At 47.3% G+C, this 26,287-nt stretch overlaps 1 protein-coding gene across 2 annotated transcripts in view; it reads right to left on the bottom strand.

The window, feature by feature from the left end:
• Positions 1-18,542: 18,542 nt before the first annotated feature.
• LOC119179655 (deoxyribonuclease TATDN1) overlaps positions 18,543-26,287 on the bottom strand; it is a 103,680-nt gene continuing 95,935 nt past the window's right edge. For both annotated transcript variants that reach the window (XM_037430773.2, XM_037430774.2), the window contains one exon: positions 18,543-18,772. In XM_037430773.2, the coding sequence (XP_037286670.1) occupies positions 18,631-18,772 (142 nt within the window). In that variant the 3' untranslated portion in view covers positions 18,543-18,630. The remainder of the gene's footprint in view (positions 18,773-26,287) is intronic.

Raw genomic sequence — 26,287 nt, 5'->3', positions numbered from 1 at the left:
CCTGGAAAAGTTGCGGGCAAGAAGATTACGGTGTTAGGAGTCACCGGTAGCTCCACGGTTATCGTGCGGCGAAATTTGGTACGGGAAAGTGAGTTAACAGGCAAAACGAAACCAGTTTGCCTACTTGACAGTGCGGTTCGGATGCTTCCCGAAGCAGAAATTGAAGTTAAAACCTCGTACTTTAGCGGGAAGGTTACTGCTCTATGCATGACGACCCCCCTGTACGACCTCGTCATCGGAAACATCAACGGGGCGCGAGGGCCGAATGATCCAGAACGTTTGGGGGAAGACCCGAAGATTGAGCCCCCGCCGACACAGCGACCGCGAGATACAGTGGAGGAGCATCCCGTGACAGATCTCACTCGAGCCCAAGGTGAAGCCGCGGTGCAAGAGACAGTGAATGGGGAGATGATCGTGTTGAATGAGTTCACGTGCTGGGCAGCTGGACTTACGTCGGCACGACCTCAACCGAGCGACAGTGTAAAGGTGACGGAGTCGGCCAGCCAGGCCAAATGTCGTGACATGAACAAGCTGGTGAATAACCGGACAGGATCAGTTGAGCGTTATGACCCGTTAACAATGTCGGAAGTGACAACGATGGCTGAGACGCCGCCTCAGATACCGTCGTTGGAAAGGGCTCATCGGAACAGAAACAAGAACAATAAGAAGAGATCGAGAAAGCACCGCAAGAAAGGGCGCAAGCGCAGCTCGAAGTACTCAGGATAGGTGCTGAGATCAAATCGGAATGCGTTTGGCTGAGTTGAGCCTCAATATGTTGTTTTGTTATCCTGTGTCACAACTGTATGTCGAGTGAATCAAAATATTTGTTACGGTGATGTGATGTATAGTATTGCACAATTGTTGTAATGACAGACCTTTGCACATCTGTATTGCTAGAAGTATGTGATGGAGTGTTGTATTCATGTACCTGTGGCTATATTCTATGTGTTGTGAGATCGAATTGCAATGTACAATTGTATGGAGTGATCTATTGTGAATGTGACGTGTCATGAGCGACGGACTGTGTTACAGCCTTCGAGAGTGTGGGGACTTTTCGCACTCGTTTGTGTGGTTTTCAATATTATGAGATAATATTCTTAAAGTTGGAGGCAGTGTCACGAAACGAGTGCTCAAAAAAGGGCGCGCCCCCAAATTCTCGCGACGAAGCGCCGGAGAGATGCCTCAAGATCAACGATGAAAAAAGAAAACAAGCATCCAAAGACTCCCCGGGCGCGCGTCCCTCACCCCTTGGAAGCGTAGGTTCGCTGACGATTCTCCTCACATCGGCGGCCGAGCAAGCCCTAGAAAGTTCTCGAAGGAAAGGGGCGTGGTGATGCAGGGTTGCGTCATCTGTCGCGGACGGCCCTCGTACCGTCTCGCGCTTTCCCCAGCCTTCGCTGCGTATCGCGCCGACGAAATGATGAGAACTTCCTGGAATCTCGCGCGGAAGGTATTTAATCGAGCAGCAGAGATGGGAGGTCAGGAGAAGGAGGAAGTTAGCGCCGGTGTGCGTGGGGTTATTCCGCCGCGTCTGTCGGTGAAGGTTTTGTCCTTAGTGACAAAATAGGAGATGAAAGTATGCGCCGGAGTGCATAGGGTGTTCCGCCGTGTAATCGGCGAAGGTTTTGTCCTCAGTGACAAAGCAGAAGAAGAAGGAATTTCACGCCAGATTGCGTACGGTGTTCCGCCTTGTCGGCGAAGCCTTTTATCCTCAGTGACAAAGGAGGAGAAGAAGAGGATTTCCACCTGAGGGGTGAAGACTCGTGCTACAGGCAAGAGTGTGTGTCTACCGCCAGCGAGCGAAGAGGCGTGGCAACAGCTGCGTGTGGGAAGCCGACGTGTTACCGGCGAAGAAGTTTGGAGCCTGGAGAGCGGTCAATTGAAGACGCGAGGTTTCCTGGAAGAGAAACTTCGGGGGCAGTGGAGACGACAACAACGCTGGACTTTGAGTGAGTGATTCTCGGAAGAGTATCATCCAGACTTTTGTTCCATAAACTTTGGACTGAATAAGTTTCCTAACTCTTTAGTCTTTAAGTGTCTTGGTTGTTCGATGCATGCGACTCCATTGTAGTGCCTATTGTTGTCTGTGTCCGTTGTTTCGAGTGTGGCTGATTGTACTGTGTAGTACATTGTTTGATTAGTGACATATTGTATTCAATTATTGTCGAGTGCGCATACTTGTGTATTGTTTGGATCTGCCATTATTGAGAATATAATTTTGTTTTCTTTATCAACTCTCGGCTCTGACTTGTTCTTTGGGCCACAGCCGGCGTCCGCTGGCGCGCCAAATAGGCCCACTTCTAAATTGTCCACGCTTTCGTGGTGCGGTTCGGGGGGCCGATACTTCGCCCCTTGGAATTAGCCCGGCGATCGCCTCCCAAATTAACGGGACCCGTGACATATGGAATGCGCTCACTTGACATTGTGCGACGCCCTGGTGACGCCGGCGCTTGATGGCATGGGTGCGACTACGGAGCAGCCAACCCGCATCGGAGACGTGATGCTCCATGCGGGGAATGGCTAGCCCGCCCAGCGAAGAGCGTGTGCCAAGACGCGATGCTCGGCGCAACCGTGACCATTAGCCAGGCCACGTTCATCGCTGTGCCGAACAGCTGACCGTGGAGACGCCTCGCCGAGATCCGCGATGCCCTCGGCAAGGCCAGGCCGCGCCCCGAGATGCAGTACTCGTGCCGGCAATGCCGCCCCAGCTGGTAGTTGGACGGCAGCAGCGTGGACGGCCGCGTTCCCTGGCCGGAACCTGGATCGCCTGCGTCCGACGCTTCGGCCCGCTGTCTTCCGTCTTTGTCGTTTTCTTCAGTCATCACATATACATACTTATCAAGCATTCTTATTTGTGACGTTTTTAAGAGAAATTTTAATGGAGCCCACTTGCAAGGGGTGTTCCCCTCCCCTGACCGAGCACAAAAGGGTCGGGGAGTCAACGTTCTCTGCAGGCGTGGTCAACGAGCCTCCAGGTCGTGACCAGTGTGGACTGTGTATCTGAGCAAATATTTCATTTGCTCTCATCTGCACATTTGGCCATCAACAGGTTTTTGTCTTGGGGGTAAGCAGACCCTTCTTTCAACTTGCATCATGGCTGAGGGAGGGGGTCGTGTTGTTGTCGCTAGAGTGGGTAGCAAGTGCTGGTGCGGCTTGAAGGGGTCAAGTGCCCCTTTTGCACCACCCGGCTCAACCACGCCCATGTCTACACTTCATTCATTGAACACTGCGGTGAGAACTAGTTGACTAAATGCGCAGATTCGTTTTCTTTCGCATCTTATACCGCTAGATAAAACATTTTCATATTGTGAAAAGTAGGTATTTCGATTCGTTTGAAGCAAAGTAACATTCAAGGCGTGATAGATACTCAAAAGAGCGGTTTTCCGCAATCGCAATAAGAAAACTCGTAGCAGAGGTGCTTCTTTTTTCGTGCAGCGTACAATGTAAAAGTGAGATCCGATTCGGAAAAAGCGTACTGAGTGACGTGCGTCGGTGCTTGCTCAATGTTCAATGAAAGAAGGTTTCATGAAGTATGACGTAGCCAACAACAGAAACAAACTGCTGCATCTTAAATAAAAATAAACAAGCAAAGTGCTGCACATTCGTGGTAGAAGACGGACATTTATTGAATACGCGTATTTTATTATGAAAGCGAAATAAAAACTATTTTACAAAACGCTTTGCATTCATCGTGATGTCGACACATCTTTGTAGTGTCATTAGTGCTATTTGGATGAAAATCCCTGAATTTCAACTAATTCAGTAACCTGTGGCAGAAGAACCTTTTGAATTTTTTGTTTCGGTTTCGGCGCACAGCCGCCGATGAAAATTGGCCACGCGCCGCCGCCGATGAAATAACTGGCGTGCGCCGACGACGCCACCGCCGCTGACTCTGAACGACCCCCACGCCGCCGCCGGTCGAAATCGCCTCGCCGCACACCTCTAGTCACTGGTTAGCTTTTTCTTTAATCGTGTTCAGTTACTTTATCTTGCTATGAAAGTCACTGGAAATATGAAATAAAGAAGAAAAAACCTGACAGCAAGCACATTTATTTGCAGCGCTACAACATGGGATTGAACGAAAACTTGAAAGCATGGCTTCCAAGATTTTAGCGAATAGAGAGAGACATTGAGTTTCATGCAATAATACTTGTATGAAACTCTATGGAGAGAGGTGTGTTTTCACTTCCTTCGGTTATCCATAGTTCGGTCGCCGCTCCTTGGCTCGCTTAAAACAAAAAGAGAAAAACTGAAAGGAAACGATCATCGGTCGGCGGGAAATCGCGGAACAGCGATGTTCTGTCCGAGTTTTCAGAGTTCCTTCTGACACTAAAGACGTAAGCTATTGGCGTGTAACATTAATAAAGCGATCACGATGCGTGCGGTAAGAGACAGGTGAACGTGTTGATAATGTGGCCGAAGATAAAAAAGCACCTTCCACAGTGCTCGTGCGCGAAACTTCTGCAGCGGACCGGCGGTGGAGCCGAGCAGACGACACGCGTGTTCCTCTCCAAATGTGGACCCCTCTGGATCTGTACAAGTGAGAGCCTCACGTCCTATTACACCTTTCCGCAAATGAAACCAACGCGGCAGGGCAACTGCTGTGTGCCCGGCAGCGGGGCGACCTACAGAGGATCGGCTGAGGTGTTCGCTATTCGCCGTTCCAACGTGTCCGACCCAGAGGGAGAAATGGGAATACAGCTTACGCTTGCGAAGAGGGCATATGTAATGTTAAAGTGCGGTCTGTGAGGTATATTTCGAGCCGCATCATGCGCATCGAGACTTCGTGCTCATTATAGGCGGTAGAGAGGTCACGTTGCCCCATGACCGGCCAAATCTTGCAGTCGGAGCAGTGCCTGCTATACTCAGAGGACAACAACGTCCCGTCGGGGGTGACCAGGAGACGAATAATACGACAAATCCTCAGCACGCCAAACAAGATGCCCCCGGGCCATCAACAGCCAAGTGCCAAGAGAAAAAAAAGGACCTCCGGCGATGCGAGTTTGACTGAGAGGTATGCAAAGTGTGTGAAGTCGGACGCACATCCCGTGGTGGACTGCACTTTGGAGACACAAGGCGGTACCCTAAATGAAGGAAGACGATCCCTTCTTACTCTGCCGATGCCGTCAACCTCCAGATGGACAGCCCTTCAGTTCCCGCATGTTGATGGTGTCTTCTATGTCACCTCCACAATAATACCGCCTTCAGAAATACCCTATGACAAAGTTATATTCCTGAAACAAGAAGAAGATGGACTTCTCTGCCGAACCCATCTAAATGGCAGTCCTTACGGCGAAAAAGGGGGGTCTATCTTTTGCGCAGGCAGAGGCACACATGAACAAAATCGAAGTAGCTTCTCTGTGCCCAGGCGCCATAAAGAAAAATGAACCTAATGATGGCCGACGTGAGACATTTGCCTCTGGACAGAACTTCAGATGTCATGGAGAAACGTTTTACAGCAGAAGCTGTGAAGGTGTGGTACCTGCCGTAGGTTGGTAGGTCTATATACTTCACTGATATGGACAGAGCTTAAATTAAACGATATAGGATAGTAACGTTTTGATAAAATTTATGGCCATTTTGAACAACCTACCAAAATATATGCAACTTAACTACTATAATATGTACATCTTATTTCTATTTGCATGTTTAATTGCTAATGGGCAAGGATAATTCTATTTCAGAGGTTTAAAAAGATCACACAAGTTTACATTTCATCTATATAATTGATTACAGGAAAATGAAAGAAAAAAAAACTCCAGTGAAATTTATCACTGGTTAACATTACTGTAATCTTCTTCCCATTACTCCCCTCAAATCAAGAAAGCTTGATAGATTAGGGTAATGAGGGTGTGCGCGTTAATGTGAGTGTTTGTGGGTCGGTGTGTGTGTATGCTCGTGTGTCTGTCTGTGGTGCGTAAACATGTCGTCAGAGCTCTTTTTATCTGTGCAGCTGTAAAATGTCGACCATGCTCCAAGGCAAGGCAAGGCATAGAACGCTACATCGGATTATGAGACCTCACATTTATGCCTGACTACATAAACTCGCGTAGCTCCCATGCAACCACAGATCATTTTAGGTCTCTATTTTTGGCATAAAGTCTGAAAAGAACGAACGCACTTTCAACAAAAAAAAAAAGGAACCACAAAAACTCACGGCATATCCACGGAGTAAATGATGATGAATGGGGCGAAGCATCAGTCAGCCCGTCCGTGCTTCTGTCTGTCCGTGTGACCATCCCTTCGTGCATAGTGAACACCAAGTACCGCCATCTCCCATCTCGCATCCTCTGTGGCACATACCCACTCTAGAGCAGGTATGTGCCACCTGTGGCTACGTACTACTTCATACATACGGAGGAGCGACAGACCCACGCCCCAAGGAGCTTCACCTCCAAAAAAAGGGTTTAGCGTGGTTACTGGTATAACTATATGCCTGGGAAAGCTTGCCAGTGTCCTGTCTAACTACCCTGCCTCCAACTTCCACTGCACACTCCGTAATGATACTCGTCAGATTACGATTCATTTTATCTACGCTAAGGTTGGTTTCCTCATTAAGAGCCGAGTACCTGTTCTGAAGCGACACTCTGAATTCCTGTACTTTCCCTCTCAATGCTAGCTCATTGATTGGCTTCTTGCGTATCAGTTTCTGTTGTTCCTCCTTGTGTACGCGAATTCGAGACCGTACCATTCTATGGTCACTGCATCGTACCTTGCCAACCACTTCCACATCCTGCACGATTCCTGGGTGTGCACTCATTATAAAGTCTATTTCGTTCTTATTTTCACCATTAGGGCTCCTCCATGTCCACTTGCGTTTTTCTCGTTTTCGGTAGAAAGTATTCAAAATCTGTAAATTATTGCGTTCTGCGAATTCTACTACTAGTTCTCCCCTGGCTTTTCTAGTACCGATGCTATTCTCTCCTACTGCCTGGTCTCCAGCCTGCTTCTTCCCTACCTTTGCATTAAAGAAGCGTCAAATCATGAAAGTCTCAAGTACAACAGACAAAATAGAACCGGCAGAGCTTTCAAAGTTGAATAATAGGCGTAAGGCACGCTATGTGAGAAGGTATAACATGGAGAGAATTGAACACGCTCTGAAAAACGGAGGAAGCCTCAAAGCAACAAAGAGAAAACTTGGGATAGGCTAAAATCCGATGTATGCACTAAGGGACAAAGAAGGCAAAATAACCACCAATATGGATAGGATAGTTAAAATAGCGGAGGAGTTTTACAGAGATCTGTACAGTAGCCGAGACAACCACGACCTTAATACTACAAGAACTAGCAGTAACCCAGATGACACCCCAGCAGTAATGATAGAAGTCAGAAAAGCTCTGGAGAGCATGCAAAGAGGCAAAGCTGCTAGTGAGGATCAGGTAACATCAGATCTGCTGAAAGATGGAGGACAGATTGTGTTAGAAAAACTAGCCACCCTGTTTACGAGGTGTCTCCTGACGAAAAGAGTACCAGAGTCTTGGAAGAATGCTAACATCGTCTTATTACATAAGAAAGGAGATGACAAGGACTTGAAGAATTACAGGCCGATCAGCTTGCCCTCTGTAGTATACAAGCTATTTACAAAGGTAATTACTAACAGAGTAAAGAAAACATTAGAATTCCATCAACCAAAGGAACAAGCAGGATTTGGGACAGGCTACTCATCAATTGACCACATTCATACTATCAGTCAGGTAATAGAGAAATGCTCAGAATATAACCAACCACTATACATCACCTCCATAGATTACGAGAAGGCATTTGATTCAGTAGAAATATCAGCCGTCATGCAGACACTGCGGAATCAGGGCGTAGGTGAAGTATACATAAACATTCTGGAAGAAATCTACAGGGGATCAACTGCTGCCATAGTGCTTCATAAAGAAAGCAACAGAATACCAATCAAGAAGGGTGTAAGGCTGGGGGACACAATCTCCCCAATGCTATTTACCGTGTGCTTACAGGAGGTTTTCGGAAGCCTAGAATGGGAACAGTTAGAGATAAGAGTTAATGGAGAGTACCTTAGTAACCTGCACTTCGCCGATGACATTGCATTGCTGAGTAACTCAGGGGTCGAATTGTAACTCATGATTACGGAGTTAGACAAGGAGAGCAGAAAGGTGGGTCTTAAAATTATTCTGCAGAAAACAAAAGTGATTTACAACAACCTCGGAAAAGAACAGCGCTCCGAGATAGGTTATAGTGCACTTCAAGTTCTAAAAGACTATGTCTACTTAGGGCAGGTAATAACCGTGGAGCCGAACCACGAGATTGAAGTAACTAGAGGAATAAGAATGGGGTGGAGCACATTTGGCAAGCACTCTCAAATTATGACAGGTAGATTGCCACTATCCCTCAAGAGGAAGGTATATAATAGCTGTATCTTGCCGGTACTTAGCTACGGAGCAGAAACCTGAAGACTTACAAAGAGGGTTCAGCTTAAATTGAGGACGACGCAGCGAGCAATGGAAAGAAAAATGGTAGGTGTAACCTTAAGAGACAAGAAGAGAGCAGAGTGGATTAGGGGACAAACGGGGTTAAGGATATCATAGTTGAAATAAAGAAGAGGAAGTGGACATGGGCCAGGCATGTAGCGTGTAGACAGGATAACCGCTGGTCATTAAGGGTAACAAACTGGATTCCAAGAGAAGGGAAGCGGGTTAGGAGGAGACAGTAGCTTAGGTGGGCAGATGAGATTAAGAAGTTTGCCGGTATAAATTGGCAGCATCAAGCACAGGACCGGGTTAACTGGCGGAACATGGGAGAGACCTTTGTCGTGCAGTGGACGTAGTCAGGCTGATGATGATGAACTATATACCACGTCAGGCTCAATGTATTCAGTGTAGCACTCCGCAAATTACGACCACCTGTGATTCTTAGCGCCTACATTTAAGAATGCAGGCTTCTATCATTTCCACGCCATAGAAATGCGACCGTCGAGGTCGGAATACAATCCTCAATCTGTGGGTCAGCAGCCGCACGCACAGCAATCACCACTGTGCCATTGACAGCAAAACTGATTCCTGGAGACTACCTCCACAACTGTGATGGGCAGGCCTGGTTGGTACACTATTGAAACGGTTATGACGTATCTGTCATTTTTACCTTGTGTCCCGTCTTAAGCACTGTTTTGTGCTACTCCATCTCTACAATGAACGTTAATAACCATCAGTCGTATGCACAGAATGTACACCACTAAATATGCTTTCAAAAGACAAAACGTATACGTTCACAAAGATCAATTGTACAAGAAAAGTACATGTGTATCCCATGCAACTTCATCTAAAGCACAGGCAACCGGCGGGCTCTAGTTTTGCTGTTTATCTGCTATTTAGAGAGTTGAAAACGATGCAAAACTAAACACAACAAAAAGCGCGTCGATCATTAATAGATGTGCCTGTAAAACGCAAGCATTGGTTTGCATAATTTATTTTTGTATAAGTCGACCATGAATATAAGATATATGTTTGCAATATCAGTTGTGCATGAATACTACATATGTATCCAAAATATCAACATATTCACCTGTTTCCGCACACCTCGCTGTCGCTTTATTAATTTTACATGCCAATAGCTTACGTCTTTAGTGTCAGGAGGAACACTGAAAAATCTGACAGAACATCGCTGCTTTACCACTATTCAAACCTTCCTGATTTCCCACCGACCGAAGATTGTTTACTTTTAGTTCTTTTTTCTTTTAAGCGAGCCAACGTGCGGCGATTGAAGGTGAGTGAAAGCACACCTCTCTTTTATTCACTAAAATCTCGGAAGCCATGCTTTTAAGTTCTTGTTGAATCCCATGTGGTGGTGCTAGAAAAAAATGCGCTCGCAGTCAAGTTTTTTCTTTTTTACTTCATACTACCGGTGATTTAATGTAGCAATATGTAGAAACTGAAGCCAGATTAAAAAAAAAAGCCAATCAATACAGCTGTGCAAGTGAAATTATGAATAAAAAATCCATCGTCCACAGCTGCGATTCAAACCTGGGTCTTTTGAGCAGGAAGCGCACATTCTACCCCTCGACCACTTCCGTGGAGCTGCGCGCAGCTCTTGAAACGACAACACATTGCAAACTACCGATCAAGCACCACAAGCGGATTGATCCTGTTTGGGCTTCTTTTCGGAGTTCGGTCCGGGCACTCCCCTTGTTATAATACGCTCTATCCAGGGTTTGTCAGCTCTCGTTTCCTGGAAATAACTTTGGAGAGTAATATGACTACTGACAAAACTAGCAAACTCGGTTTTGAAAAGTTTCCAAAGACTGGTGATATTCATGATCAAAGAACACTCTTGGAACTCAGTGAAAAACGAAGTAAGCTTCGAGGCTATTGCTTTATATTTACCATTTTTATAAATGTAATTGGTTCGCAGTGACATTTTCTTTAACTTTAGGTTAGAGCGAACCAGACTTCTAGTAGTTTCTGCATCGCTCTTCCTCCAAATGTTCATCAGGAGACTCAAGGTAGCTTTAGCCTTTTCATGCACACATTTAGTAACTACAAAAATGGGTGCTCGAGGTGTGCAAGGATCATGGGAAATCCCAGTGGCACCAGGAAGCAACGGCTGCCTCGCATAACTTTATGGTTGTGATGTCAGGCAAGAAACTATCCATTGTACCGCAGCTAAACAAAGCCCCGCATGAGTAAGTTGAAAGGAACTGCCGGAAACTATTTTCCATTATTTCCACTAGTACATTTTGTGCAACACATAACTTGCCAGTATGTGAGAAGCAATCTGACAGTGGAGTTTTTAATAATCTCCTTGACTTTGTTGTAGGAGCAGGAGATACTCAACTTCACGAACACTTCACATTTTCTACTGGTATTGCAAAATACTCTTCAGTCTGGCCCCACCGCAGTGGTCTAGTGGCTAAGGTACGGCTGCTTACCCGCAAATCGCGGAACCGAATCCGTCTTTGGCAGCTGCATTTTCGATGGAGACGAAAATGATGTAGGCCCGTGTGCTCAGATTTGGGTGCACGTTAAATATGCCAAGGTGGTCGAAATTTCCGGAGCCCTCCACTATGGCGTCTCTCATAATCATATGGCGGTTTTGGGAAAATAAACCCCACATATCATCATCATCATCGTACTTTACAGTCGGAGTCTAGAACGAGATCATCGCAATCTGTAGCGACATCCTGAGCGAGGAACTACTGGCTGAAGTTGACACAGCATTTGCTTTTATCGTCTTTCCGGACGGAACTGCAGATATCGCAAGAACAGAGCAGATGTCTATAGGCATTTGCTTCATTGACAAGAGAGGAATGGATGCCTGCGTTCGGGAGCATATTGACACACCTCGATGGGCGCATGAAGAGGAAGAGGTAGAAGCGGTCTGGCTCACGAGCAGCTCGGTCGCCGGTTTCTGGCTCTGAGCTGTACCGATCTCAACCATTTTCCTGTAAATAAACGCGTTCCTTCGTCACAGTTGTGGTGGAAGGTGCTGGGTAAGCCAGCTACTGTCAAGCGAGACCGGAGAGCAGCCGTCTACTAACGACGGAACCGCAAGAGCACGAGCTTCGCCGCAGCCGTCGACTAGCGGGCTTGCCACCACTACCTCAAGATATGAACTTGGACGGAGACATCCAGCAGCCGGTCGCGAGGGCGCCGTCTTTCCACTACCGAGAGCCACGCACATTTACAGGAAAACCTGGCGATGACGTTGAAGAATGGCTCAGCCACTATCAACGGGTGAGCCGAGCCAATGGCTGGAATGCGGCCAGCCAGTTGTCCCACGTGGGTCTATTTCTCGATGGCAGTGCTTTAGTGTGGTTCGAGAATCACGAAGACACCTTGACAACATGGGACCAGTTTATGGAGGAGATCAAGAAGTGCTTTGGCGACCCTGCGACGAAGAAGAAACGTGCAGAGCAAATGTTGTCGCAGAGAGCTCAAGCTTGTGGTGAGACATGCAGAACCTACATTGAGGAGGTACTGAAACTGTGCAAATGTGTGGACACCAACATGACGGAAGAGGACAAGGTGGGCCACATTCTCAAAGGAATTGCGGAAGACGTCTACCACTTCCTTATCGGCAAGGAGAGTCTTGAGTCTGTGGCCGATGTGATTGGGCACTGCCGAACGTTTGAGGCCCTGAAGACTCGCCGCATCACTACGAAGTTCGGACGCCTTGCCAATGTTACGACCGTCGCCACTGTCGATGTGTGCCAAGACTCCGTGCCTACCGACCTTTCGTCAACGATTCGCCTCATTGTACGTGAGGAACTTCGTCGTCACCTTTACGCGCCCTTGAACGCCCGAGAACCACCGTGCGATACACCGTCCACAAGTATCAATGCTACGAGTTTCGAGGAGCGCAGCTATTCCAACCGCGGCCCTCAGCTAAGGGCTCCACCACCGGCGTCTTCTTATGTAGAGTCGCCTCATGCTCCCCACAGTCGTTACGGCTACAACAGCCATCCACCTCCTTTTGCGTCTCAGTGGGAACAGAGCGCCGCGTACCCTCAACATCCAGCGACGTTCCCTATGCCCCGTGAACGGCCCGTCTGCTACCAGTGCGGTGTTCGTGGACATATCGCCCGATTTTGCCCAATGCGACGTAATCCACGTTCGACATTCCCTCAGAGATCCGCGACGTTTGCACAACGAAGCCAACGGCCTGACTACACCTACTGGCCCCCCAACCCAACTGACGAGCGGCACGCCTACCAGCCGATCAACCGGAGTGATTCGCCCGGATCTGTGCGCAGCTTAACGCCGCCCACCACCCGTCCACCTCGGTCACCATCTCCACGGCGCCGGTCACGAATGTCGTCTCCGCCACCGGGAAACTAGCCAGCGCGGCCGACGGAGGTGAGGTCGCTGGACGTACCGATTTTCATCAAAGAATGCCTCCACCAGTTTCTATGCTTCAGAATAAGGTTCAGGTACTTGTTGACGACGTTCCCACGATGGCATTGATAGACACTGGCGCAAGTGTTTCCGTGATGAGTTTAGTTTTTAAGCAACGACTGGGCCGTAAGGTTATGTTTCACTGGGACAAACCTGCCACATTTCGGGCAGTGAGCGGCGCATTCTTGCGTCCTGTCGGCGTCTGCACTGCGTCTGTTAGTGTTGCCGGTAAAACGTTCAAGGCGGAATTCACAGTACTGGCTCAATCAACGCATGACGTTATACTTGGCATAGACTTTTTGCGAGAGTGTCGTGCGACCGTGGATTGTGGAGCAGGTGAGGTTCTGTTGTCTACTCTCGCCCAGCAGCCTGATTGTGAGAAAGGTAACCTCACTGTAGCTAAAGATGTACTTCTGCCAGCGTGGTCCACGGCCAGCGTACAAGTGACCACTTCGGAAACCAACTCGAGTTTGAATTCACGTGACATAGTGATTGAGCCATTGCCTGTAGCTTGTCTCAAGAAAAACATCTTTGTACCACGGTGCATTGTATCTCTCGCAGACGAGACGGCTCAATTATGGGTGATAAACAGCTCACCCGAGTCGGTTGTACTACCGGCTGGTATGCGCCTTGCCCTGTTCGAAAAGCAGAGCAGCACCTGCATTGGAGCTTTAAGCGATCTTGAAAGGGCGGGTCCGGAAACTTCTGGTATGGAAGCTGAATTTTCAAAAATGGTTAGCAAGTCCATTTCCTCACAGAAGCGCAAAGACCTGGTTGCACTGCTGGCGAGACATGCTAAAGTATTTGATTTTGCACGGACGGTGCCTAGGGCTCAGATACCGACCACGCGCGCTCGTCACAAGATCGATACTGGCTCTGCTCATCCTCTCCGACAAAAGCCCTATCGCGTGTCCGTGTCCGAACGCAAAGTTATTGCTGAACAAGTTGGCGAGATGCTAGCCACTGGTGTAATTCAAGAATCGTCAAGTCCGTGGGCTGCACCTGTTATTTTGGTAAAGAAAAAAGACGGGTCCTGGAGGTTCTGTGTTGATTATCGGCGTCTCAATTCTATAACCAAGAAGGACGTGTACCCCCTCCCCCGCATTGATGACGTAATTGACTGCCTTCATTCAGCTTCCTACTTTTCTTCGGTAGACTTGCGATCCGGGTATTGGCAGATTCCCATGGATCCAGTTGATAAAGAGAAGACGGCTTTTGTAACGCCAGACGGTCTATTTGAATTTAATGTTATGCCGTTCGGCTTGTGTAATGCTCCGGCAACATTTGAACGCTATATGGATACCGTCTTGAGAGGCCTTAAATGGGAAATTTGTTTATGTTACCTGGACGATGTGGTTATTTTTGGACGAACTTTTGAAGAACATAATCATCGCCTTGACGTTGTTCTAACATGTTTGGAGAAAGCCGCCTTGACACTGAACTCAAAAAAATGTCGTTTCGGTGAACGGCAAACACTGGTTTTAGGACACCTTGTGGACAAAGCTGGTGTTAGGCCGGACCCGCAGAAAGTGGACGCCGTCAGCAAGTTTAAGCAGCCACAGTCTATCCGCGAGCTACGAAGCTTTCTGGGCCTATGCTCTTATTTTCGCCGCTTTGTACCTAATTTTGCTGAAAAGGCCCAGCCACTGACTGACTTGCTGCGCAAGGACGTCCCTTTCCACTGGACACCAAATTGTGAGTCAGCGTTTAAGCAACTAAAGTTCGCTCTCACTTCCGGGCCAATACTATGCCACTTCGATCCCTCTGCTTCCACGGAAATCCACACCGATGCCAGTGGAGTTGGTCTCGGCGCGGTGCTTATTCAACGACACAACAATGCTGAACACGTCGTCGCCTATGCAAGCCGGTCCCTGAGCAAGGCAGAGCGTAATTATACGGTTACCGAATTGGAGTGCCTCGCCGTCGTTTTCGCCGTACACAAGTTTCGCCCCTACATCTACGGTCGTCGTTTCTCAGTCATCACCGATCATCACTCTCTTTGCTGGTTGGTGAGCCTACGTGATCCATCTGGTCGACTTGCGCGATGGGCCATACGGTTACAAGAATTTGACTTCACGGTCCGCTACAAGAGCGGTAATCGCCACGCAGACGCTGACTGCCTGTCACGGCTTCCTCTACCAACGACCGAGTGTGAAGCTGATAATTTTGACGATTTTATCACAGCTATTGACTCTCATTTTCCTGACATCGCGGCTTTCCGGACAGCACAGCACGAGGATCATTGCTTAGATCACCTGTTTGCCTCCGCGAATGACCCGGCCAGTTCAAGCTCTTTTGTAGTCCATGACGCCGTCCTTTACAAGAAGAATTATTCTGGCCAAGGCGCCCGTCTGCTTCTGGTAGTTCCACGCGCTCTACGTCCCCAAATTTTTCGGTTCTGCCATGACAACGCAACCAGTGGGCACATGGGCTTCGCCAGAACGTTTCATCGCATCCAGCAAAGGTTTTACTGGCCCAAGATGCGACGCGACACAGAAAAATACGTAGCGGGTTGCGAACAATGTCAACGTCACAAGCGTCCCACGACTACATCACCCGGACCTCTCCATCCCGTACCACCTCCTAGCTCTCCCTTCGAGATTGTTGGTGTCGACCTTCTAGGTCCGTTTCCGCGGTCAGCCAGTGCCAATCGATGGGTCATCGTGTGCGTCGACCACCTGACGCGCTACGCAGAAACTGCGGCTATACCTACTGCAACAGCCTTTCACGTGTCGCAGTTTATGCTTCGGCATATCATTCTCCGTCATGGCCCTCCACGAGTCGTCATTAGCGACCGGGGACGTCAGTTCGTCGCTGACGTCGTTGAAGAGATCCTACGCCTGTCTGCCAGCCAATTCCGCCACGCAACCCCGTATCACCCCCAGACGAATGGCCTCGTAGAGCGGACCAACAGGACGCTAACGAACATGTTGTCAATTTATGTTGATGCCAAGCACAAAAACTGGGACGAAGTACTGCCCTATATCACATACGCCTACAACACCGCGAAACACGAGACAACAGGGTACGCGCCCTTTTTCCTGCTCTACGCCCGCTCCCCTCGCAGTTGCCTCGACACCATTCTGCCTTTTACGTTAGATGTGGAAACATCGGTTGCCGAGTCACTATGCCGCGCTGAAGAAGCCCGTCGCGTCGCACGCCTTCGAACCATTGCATCTCAACAGCGCTCCAAGACCCGGTACGACGCCCACCATCACTCCGTTGCCTACACAAAGGGTGACCTGGTGTGGTTGTGGACACCTGTCCGCAAACGTGGTTTATGCCAAAAGTTTCTGGCCCACTACTCCGGACCATTTGTAGTCATTGACCGTCTCAGTGACGTCACATACGTCATCTCCGGCGTCACAAGCAATGGTCGGCGCTCTAGCAAGACACAGCTGACACACGTCGCGCGCCTCAAGCCATATCACCACCAACCTTCCTATTGACTCGCCCAGTGGGCATCGTCTGCGAACGGGGGAAATGACACACCTCGATGGGCGCATGAAGAGGAAGAGGTAGAAGCGGTCTGGCTCACGAGCAGCTCGGTCGCCGGTTTCTGGCTCTGAGCTGTACCGATCTCAACCATTTTCCTGTAAATAAACGCGTTCCTTCGTCACAATATTATGGGATTTGTAGAGTTCAATCAGCTGAACTCAGCTTGCATCGCCGCTGCAATCTTGAAGTTTTGAAAGGATGCTGGGGTCAATCTGTCGAATCCCGTTGGACAGGGGTATGATAGATCCTCCACAATGGCTGGAATAGTAGCTGGAGTTAACAAAATAACATAGAAAGAGCTTCCAAAGGCACTATTTTTCCACTGCACAAGCCACAAATTGTATCTCGTGATCAATGATTTGAACGAAAGCTCTGAAATCCTCAACACAATAGAAATCATCAAGCAAACCATAAAGTTCTGTGTTTTTTTTTTCTTGTGTCTGTTTTTTGCACTACTTGCTCCACTAGTCAGTCTTCTGCACAATCTTGCAGTGAATTGAGAAAACTATAGTCACCTTTATTAATAAACAAGTTGACATACTCAGCCCTGTTTGTGAACGGGGAATGCACCGGCAAGTCAATAACAGCTGCATGCTAAATTGGGAATCAGCCATGCCACCTGTTTTCTGTGGTCGACCTTGTTACTGGTACCTGCCTCCTTGTTTGTGCCAGGGTCGAGCCTTCTGTCATTCCTGCCACAACCGAAGATCTTAATGGGACTAGTTCACAGCCTTGCACTGTCCAGTGAACAACACTGACATCACACTTTATGGACATCAGTCAATGATGCTAGGCATGAGACTTGGGGCACATGTACAGATATCTGGTCGCCAACAGTGAGCGTCATCGATTCACACGTCCCGGACGGCTCCGGACGGCCCTGAACGCCGGCGCCGCATTAATTTTTCTCGGGGACCAACTGGAAGCTCCGCCCGCTGGTCCGGGATCACTCAGACACATGTTCGTTTTTCACGTGCCTGGCAGCCTGCAGGCGGCCCGGGACCGCTCGAACAATTTCTTTCGGGCAGCTGGCAGACGACAGCGCGGTGCGCATGCTGTGCGGCCATCTTAAGTTAGACACGAGAATTTTTCGATGCGCTCTTGCTCTCTCTTTGCTTTTCTGTCCGCTTCTCGCATGTTTCTGGATTTCGCAATGTTAACGCACTCAGTTCTTGTCATCTGTGTTCTGAGCCACGTCGAGCATGTGCGTATTCCCTAAGGTCAGACAAACTTGCGTTATGTTTGCTAGGAGCCCCGCCGTGGTGGTCTAGTAGTAGTAGTAGTAGTAGTAGTAGTAGTAGTAGTAGTAGTAGTAGTAGTAGTAGTATTTCTATTTACAGTGAGCCGGATACAGAGCTCACTGCAGGGGCAAAGGGCTAAAGGCGAACAGCCTGACAAAGGCCCTTGTCCCTCCGCAGTCCGTGACAGTGCAAAGCTTAGACATCAGCACTGACAAACAGTCTAGTGGCTAAGGTACTCGGCTGCTGACCCGCAAATCGCGGGTTCGAATCCCGGCTGCGGCGACTGCATTTCCGATGGAGGCGGAAATGTTGTAGGCCCGTGTGCTCAGATTTGGGTGCACGTTAAAGAACCCCAGATAGTCTAAATTTCCGGAGCCCTCCACTACGGCGTCTCTCACAATCATATGGTGGTTTTGGGACGTTAAACCCCACATATCAATCAATATGTTTGCTAGGAGAAAAAGCGGTGGAACGACCGCGCCGGTCTACGATGCACACGCACTCGAATAGTTCACTTACAGTAAGTTGCATCACAACAGAAATAGGTATAATTCACTACCTAACTGCTGTTTAGGTTGCAAATGAGTCAGCGTTGTGGCCTGTGTTTTAGCTATGGAGGGAGCAGACGACATGGCCAGGCATAGCAGACGCCACAGCGGATGCAGTCAGCATCAAGCGTGCAGATGGCCCGGGTCCGCTCGGGCTGGCTCGGGACATTTAGATCACGTGCATGTGACGTAGCCACCTGTGAGCCGAGGCGTCCGTGGGCCGTCCGCGAGTGATCCGGGACTTGGTAAATCGATGAAGCTCAGTAGCTTTGCTGCAGTGCAGGCAGGACTTCCTCAGCCATTTCAACTTGAACATGAGTGTAAACAGTGCCTGAAGAATGGCATCACATCACTCAATGTACTTGGCCTGTAGTCAACAGATTTCAAATGATGCAGAGGCATTGTGAAGTGTTTCTGCAATGCATTTATTTGGATTAAACACCGTCAACATGTGATTCATTGTCAAGAGCAAATGAGAAGCTCATAGTTTTACTGAATGAACTGCACCAGGTCTGTGGCCACAAGTTCCTCCTCACCAGGAAAGAAGAGGCGACATGTGTTCGCATGTACTTGCAGAGCCAAGGCATCTGGTTCTTCTCCACGAATGCCTGCCACAACTTCCAGCACCTGCCTGCACACGACATTATTGACAATTATTTGCATGCTCATGCAAACACAGCTCCCATATATGAAATAGACAAAGATGGGGTGTCCATCAACTACTGCTCTGCAATAATAACAGAGTTACACTTAACATATGAGGCTAGGTAGGTAAAAGTAATTGATAATAAAAGGGTGGCTCATCAATTTCGAAAGCACCTGCTCCTGTTTAGGTGAACGTGTCTGACACCTCTACGAGCTAGGCAAGCACAGGGCAAGCAAAGATAAGTGCATATGAACACACATTCCATTACATCACGTTTTTTTTAGAGTGACAGTAGTTCAGTGATCACAATTCAATTTACATATAGCCAAATACCACTTAAGAAAGTCCAGAGAGGCCCCTCGCAGACGACCGAAGCAAGGAAACCGATCAGGTTCATGACTGAAACTAGTTCCTCTCATGCACACATTGCAATGCTCTCTGAAGGTCAGGCCACTGGTCGTCCCATTTATGATGTCAGTCTGGAGTAGGCGCGCGCATTTGTGCAGGCTTGCGCACATTCGCCTTCGCCGAGAATTCCACAGAGCTGTAAAGTTGTATCCAACTAGTTAGTATTGTGCACTTCATCACAACTGCCATCTCTTTCAATGACACTCAGCAATTGTAATCAACCACTCCCATCGTTTGCAACTTTGCCATTGCCACAACGTGATGAAAAGCGATACTCGTCCACAACTGCCGCCAGTGGCATTTGAATGAATGCCAGTGAAGCAATGTGCAGTTCACAGTTGGGCAAGGCATCCGCTGACCGCACAAAAGTAACACGGCTTTTCACTCCAAACTCTGATAATCGTGGTTCATCTGCATGCAATTATTCTGGATGTCAGAATGAGCAGTACTGTGGTGAAGGTAAAAACACCAGGCACCGACTGCACCTATGAAACTATAGATTTAATAGATTCACATACAAAAAAAAAACATTTCAGCTCCCACACAGGAGCCCTCCGTAAAATGATAACAAAAACATGAAATACTATGTAAAATTTGTGTTTTTGCACATCAAACAGACAGTCATTCCTAATAATGCCATTCTCTATACTATAGACTTCAGGAGACCCGGGCACCAAAAGGGACCAGGACAATATGTTCCTTTTAAGAGGAATTCAGTTTCCAGATAGGTGACAAGGGTGCAGAATACAAGTGCGGCAGTTGTTCCACTTAGGCAACACTTACGCTTAACAGATGTCCGTTTACTGAGAGTCTGCTGTTGTATAATTTACACATTTATTTTATACTTAAAATAATCTTGAGCTCATTAGCCCAAACTGTGTTATAAAGGTTTTGGTTGTGGCCCACAACATGTACAAGGTATGTTAGAAAAGTATCTGACCTTTTGTGGACGAAAAAAAAAAAAAAAACTGGCATAATAGGAGCCTTGTAAACCTAATCCCCCTTAAAATAGTCCCTTTGCAACTCCAAACACTTCTCCCAGCGGTGCTACCATTGTTGGAAGCATTCTGAGAAAGCCTCTTTCGGAATGAAGTTTAGCTCAGCTGTCGTTGCAGTCATAACGTCCTCCCCTGTCTGGAATCACTCTCCTTTCAATGTCCTCTTGAATTTGGGAAACAGCCAGAAGTCGCAGTGGGCCATATCAGGAGAGTAAGGAGCCTGTCAAATTACAGGTTGTCGACTTCTTGCCAAAAGAGTCTGAACCAAGTATGAGGAATGTGCAGGAGCATTGTCGTGCACCAGTTTCCTGTTGAGCCCAACTCAGGTCTCTTGCCCCGCACATCACGTAGGGGACGAAGGACATCCCTCTTGGGAGATCATTTGACCCTGTGGTGCGTACTCATGGCGTACCACGCCGCGGGAATCAAAGAAAGCACTCAGCATCACTTTGACGTTGCCGCGCACTTGGCGGGCCTGCTTTGGTCTTGGTGACATGGAATTTGTCCACTGTGACTACTGGGATTTGGTTTCAGGTCATACCCGTACACTAGAGACTCGTCCCCTAATAATGGTGTTCATGAAGTTAGAGTCACTGCTTGTGAAATCCAGCATGTCCTATGATACTTCAACACGCAGTTGCTTTTGCTCTATCGTGAGCAGTTTCGGCATGAATTTAGTCGCAACTCTCTTCATGACCAAATCTTTGGCCATAATGGAATATGCAAAGAAAGTGCTGATGGCCACCTTTTCCACAATTCCCTGGATAGTCACACGACGGTCCCGCGTCACCACAGCATTCACTTCGGCAATGATCTGGTCATTTGGACATGTTGATGGCTGACCAGAGCGTGGCTCGCTCTCCACCAATGTGCGGCCGTTTTTAAAACACTTCTACCACTCCTTAATTTGTGTGTACCTCATAGAGTCGTCACCGAAAGCAGTCTTAATCTTCCGAATGATTTCCACTAGGCTGTTGCTCAGTTTTTGGCAAAATTTGATGTAACAGAGCGATAGGAGCAGTGTAAAAACGCTGCTCCTATCGCTTTGTCCTTTTCCTTGAAATGAAAAACCGACGAGAACAGCGCACTACCGCACTCGTACGCTGCATGCCAGTGACTGATCCTATTGGCAGGTGGGAAAAAATCCACGCATGCACATGAAGGATAGCTAGGTGAGCTAGTTGGTATGACATTTTCAAAAAAAACACACCCAAGCATGCTGATGCTTGTCAGTTTTTGTGGTGTGTGTGTTTCCCTTTTTCATTCAGTGTCATCTATTAGCACTTTATGCTTTGCATGCTCATTATCCGGTCTTATCATTTTCCAACAGATGACCAATAAGTGAAAGTTTCTCCGAGTTTTAGATGCACAAGGACTCATTCATTTATTCTAAGTAAAAATGTCGTCTCCTACATTGTGACTAAATATTTACAGCAAACCTGTGACGCCCTAGTTTGTGACCATAAAATAAGAGTATTGGCAAGGTGTGTAGAAAAAGTCACGACGATAAGAATGATTCAAGAGTGTGGAAGGTGAGTGGCGGCATGTTTGAAGTGTGGCTCCACACACTAAGTGAATGTTGTGCGCATCTTCAAGGGCGATTCCTGCTTCATTGCTGCCATGCTCACTGAGCAGCCGTGGTTAGCCTGAGGAACAAGGAGCTTACGAGGGAAGGCACCGAGAGCAGCAAGAAAGAATGCTGCTGAGACGCCAAACGGAAGTGACAAGACGACGGCACCTGTAGTTTTTTCAGTGTCAGCATGAGATTTCACAGAAACTTTCTCAGCATAAAGTTATATTAAATGATGGTGAAATGCTCCTTGCATGTGATGGCATGAAACTAACCATGATGCCAACACTGCACAACCTGGCTGGTTGCCCACCTAGGCAGAATTAAATGCCTCTGTTTCACTTTTAGTATTGCCTGTCATATTCCCTGCTTTTTCCGATAGTTTACTGTAAACTTGTACATAAATGTGTACAGTCACCCAAACCTAACAATTATGCACAAGTCGCAGCTTTTGCAATGACAGCTGTATATCTTCCATATCTTGATTGCACAAAAAAGACGAGGGCAGAGGGAGGTACAACAACAGAGGTGAGTGTGCTTTCCTCTGGCCTCATATTTTAGGCAGTTGAGATGCCGAACAGTAAGCACAGACTAGACAAACACAAGTTCTCCTGAAAGTTGTATATGGCTATATGAAACGAAAAACCATTCGCCAGGAGAAACGATAACAGTCTCCATTGGCTGCTCCATCAGTTGTGTTGTTCTCCACATCCGCACAAGCATGTGCACTGTTGGGAGTGCCATCTATGATGTCGTTCATTCCTTCGCAGCCGTGCCGCAAGCAGCAGTTTCAACTAACAGTTACAACATCGGGAAGACACAGATCATACGACTGCCCAAACAGCAGACAACTTCCCAAGAACAGCGCCGACAGCTGATCTGTGAGGGAATTGATGTTCCCTGAACCAACGCAGCCCTCCGGGCACAATAGGTTCTGGTGGCGAAGCACAAGTAGCAACTGCACAACCATGTTTCGCAGTCTTCCAAGTGGAATGCAAATGACAGCAGTCAGCTCAGAAAGAGGCGTTGCAGGCATAGCAGCGTCTACGTGATAAGATGGCTGAAACGTGTTCGGAGGGGCTGACACCAGCTTTCTGTGGGAGTTTCTAGAACAGAAATTTGCTTTCAGCTGTGATGTCTGCCACTGCCTGCGGCTAAAAAAGCTTCAGCAGTTACCTACGTGCACAGAGTGCTTGGGCGGTAAAGTTTTCTATGTATCTTTGCCATATGAGTGCATCAAGTTCCATAAAGGGTGAGGACAAGTGCATGGCCACAAAGCACAAACCCATAGAATAATGTTTTGCAAATTGGTTCCATCATATCGTGCTGACAGGCAGAAATGTCACTTCTGCGCACAACATCACATCACTCATCACATCACTTTATTTCCTTAAAGACCCCTCGAGGGGGTATTACATAAGGGGTGAGTATACAGTGTAGCCAGGTGAATTCACTCAGTAAGAAAGTTTGTTACATTGTCCAAGAATTTTGATGAATTAGTAATGGCTGCAATGGTGTGAGAAAGGCCATTCCAGTCTGTTGCTGTTCGGGGTAAAAATGAAGAGGAAAATGTGAGGGTGCGAGCACGTGGGCGTGACACTTGCAGTTCATGTCCGCGGCGATGAGGTATGCGCGTAAGGTGAACGATGTAAGTTGGATGACAGAGATCACTGTAACAAAATCTGTGGAATAAAGATAGCGTGGCAATATGACGACGAAGACAGAGATTAGGCAAACCGGATTCCGCTTTCAATGATGATACACTAGCTCGGTCATAATAAGTGGAATGAATGAATCTAGCAGCACGGTTTTAGACTGCTTCCAGGGCAGATGCGAGCTAGGACTGGTGTGGGCTCCAGATAGCGCATGCGTACTCCATCTTCGGTCTGATGAGTGATTTAAAGGCTAGTAGTTTTACGTGCGTGGGGACATGATGAAGATTGCATTTCAGAAATCCTAGTGTTTTATTGGCAGATGCTATGATATTTGTAATATGAGTGCGCCAAGATAGGTCATTGCATAAGGTCACCCCCAAGTATTTAAACGAGTTAACGGCCTCTATGCGAACACAAGAAATTGAATGCAGAAAAGAAAGGGGAGCAGAACATCGAGAGAAAGTTACAGGCTTATATTTACTAGGATTTAGAGTCATTAGCCATTGCTGGCACCAGTCTAGTACGTGGTTGAGATCAGTCTGTGAAGAATGTTGGTCGAGAGGGTTATTTATACTAGTTGATGATGATGATGAGTGGTTTTTCATGGCTCAAAAGCCAATTGATGGCCAAAGAGCGCCATCTCGATGGACTAGGGATATGAGCAATGATATGATGCGTGGCTGTAAAGGGGTCTTAAAATTCCTCGCGCTAACGCGGGTTAAAACATGAAAGTAATAAAATCATGACAGTGGCGTGAGATATGTGCAGTGAAAAGGAATGGCAAAATCTCATGATAATAAAACCATGATGGAGATGTAGTCACCGCAGCCATGACCACGATACAGAGGTTGTGCTACGGATGACCTCGAAATATGAAGTGAAAGCTATGAACATCTTTTAAAACGTGAAAAGTGATTGCAGTTTAAAAAGCGGATCCCTACCGATAAGCATCCCAGGGTGTAGTGGGAGCTGCGGCCTGTAGGGCAATAAAAAGTGCTTTTTTCTTAGAGCATCTAGCTTATTGCACTGGACAAGAATGTGGAGAATCGTAAGTGGTCCTCCACATCTCTCACAATATAGTGGATTGCCGGTAGATAGAAAATATGAATGTGTGGAGGGTGTATGTCCTGTTCTAAGCCTTGTTAGTGTTACTTCTGTATGTCGTGATTTTGATAGTGGCGGCTAATTACCTAGTTGTGGCTTAATAGCATAGAGTTTATTGTCTGTGTGTCTATCCCAAGTGCTCTGCCAATACCCCCTGAGCTTTCGTTTTAGAAATGGTTTCAAGTCAAGTGCAGGGATTGGTATTGATGCATTGGAAGTAGTGTCGTTGGCGGAAGCAGCCAGCTTGTATCTTGTTCCCTTGTATCTCACAGTGCCATGGCACCCAGCAGACGACATGCTGTTTTGATGTGTACAGTGTGCAAAGTGAGTAAAGTGAGTGAGTGTACAGTGAGTAAAGTGACACCAACACAGCGTTCTTGTGTTTTTTAGGAATTTTCTGGGCTTTGACCACACTTAGGAAATCTGTGTATATTACCGCCTTTTGTAATTTTATCTGTTTGATGTGTTTTACGACCGCCAGTATTACGTAAGCTTCTCCTGTGAAAATGCTTGCATGAGGATGAAGAACGCCGGCCTCGGAACAGGATTGGCTTACCGCTGCATATGACACAGAAGTGTCGGACTTTGAGGCGTTGGTAAAAAACTGTGTATTTATGTGTATTTATGTTGTGTGTATGTTGTGTGTATTTTTTTGTTGTGTGTATTTATGTTGTGTGTATTTATGCATGTGTATTTATGTTGTAGTTCTAAGAAGTATGTATGTATGTGTGCAAGTGGTGCGTGCTTTGTGACTTCAACAAAAGAGACATCACAGTCTATAAGCTGCCACTGCCACGGTGGCAGATATGCTGCAGGAGCCATCAAACTGTGTTCGAGAAGATGCACACCTGTTTCTTCGGCCAGGCCCCTTACACGAAGCAAGTAGGGCGGCCGCAATAAAGGACGGTTCTCAAACAAGCCAGAACAAGACAAATCATTACGTGTGAAATGAGAGGGGTGTTTCTTGTCCGCCTTCACCTTCAGAAAGTACAAAAAAGACAGGTAACATCTTTGTAGGTGGAGCAACCATTAATTCGAATCCACGTACAGGCTCTCTACAGGGCTAGTTTGAAAAGCACCCATAGAGTGGCAAATTTTTAGATGGTGGACAGGATCGAGAATCTTCAAGGCCGATGGTGTTGCCGACTGATAGATTAGAGCATCATAATCTAGGCGTGTGCGTATGAGGCTTTTATATAAATTCATCAGGCACTTCTTGTCACTGCCCCACGTAGTGCATGACAACACTTTCAAAATATTCATTGTTTTTAAGCACCTGTCTTTTAAATACTTGATGTGTGGGATGAAGGTTAGTTTTGCGTCTAATGTTAGTCCAAGAAACGTGTGCTCGATGTTCACTGGCAGAGGTTGACCATGCAGGTCAATGTCGGGGTCAGGATGGAGGCCCCTCTTTAAGCAGAACAAGACGCAAGTGCTCTTTTGCGCATTGAGTATAAAAACATTCTCATTTGCCCATTGAGATACCTTGTCCAACCCTAGTTGAACTTTATGTAGGTACATTGAGATGTTGGAGGATTTGTAACCCATCTGTACATCACCGACATATATGCCGTAAAAGATATTACGTCGGAGAGAGAGGTGCAAGGAATTCATTTTAACTATGAAAAGTGTGCAGCTCAATACACCTCTAGGTGGCGCTCCTGTTTCTTGCACAAATACTCGAGATAAGACAGTTCCAACTCGGACACGGAATGTACGGTTTGACAGGTAGATTTCGATAACTGTCAGCATTTTACACCACACA

The sequence above is a fragment of the Rhipicephalus microplus genome, chromosome 7, assembly GCF_043290135.1.
Source record: "Rhipicephalus microplus isolate Deutch F79 chromosome 7, USDA_Rmic, whole genome shotgun sequence".
In the NCBI taxonomy this organism is placed as follows: Eukaryota; Metazoa; Arthropoda; class Arachnida; order Ixodida; family Ixodidae; genus Rhipicephalus; species Rhipicephalus microplus.
Note: the sequence above shows the minus strand (reverse complement) of the source record. Positions and strands in the feature narration are given on the sequence as shown.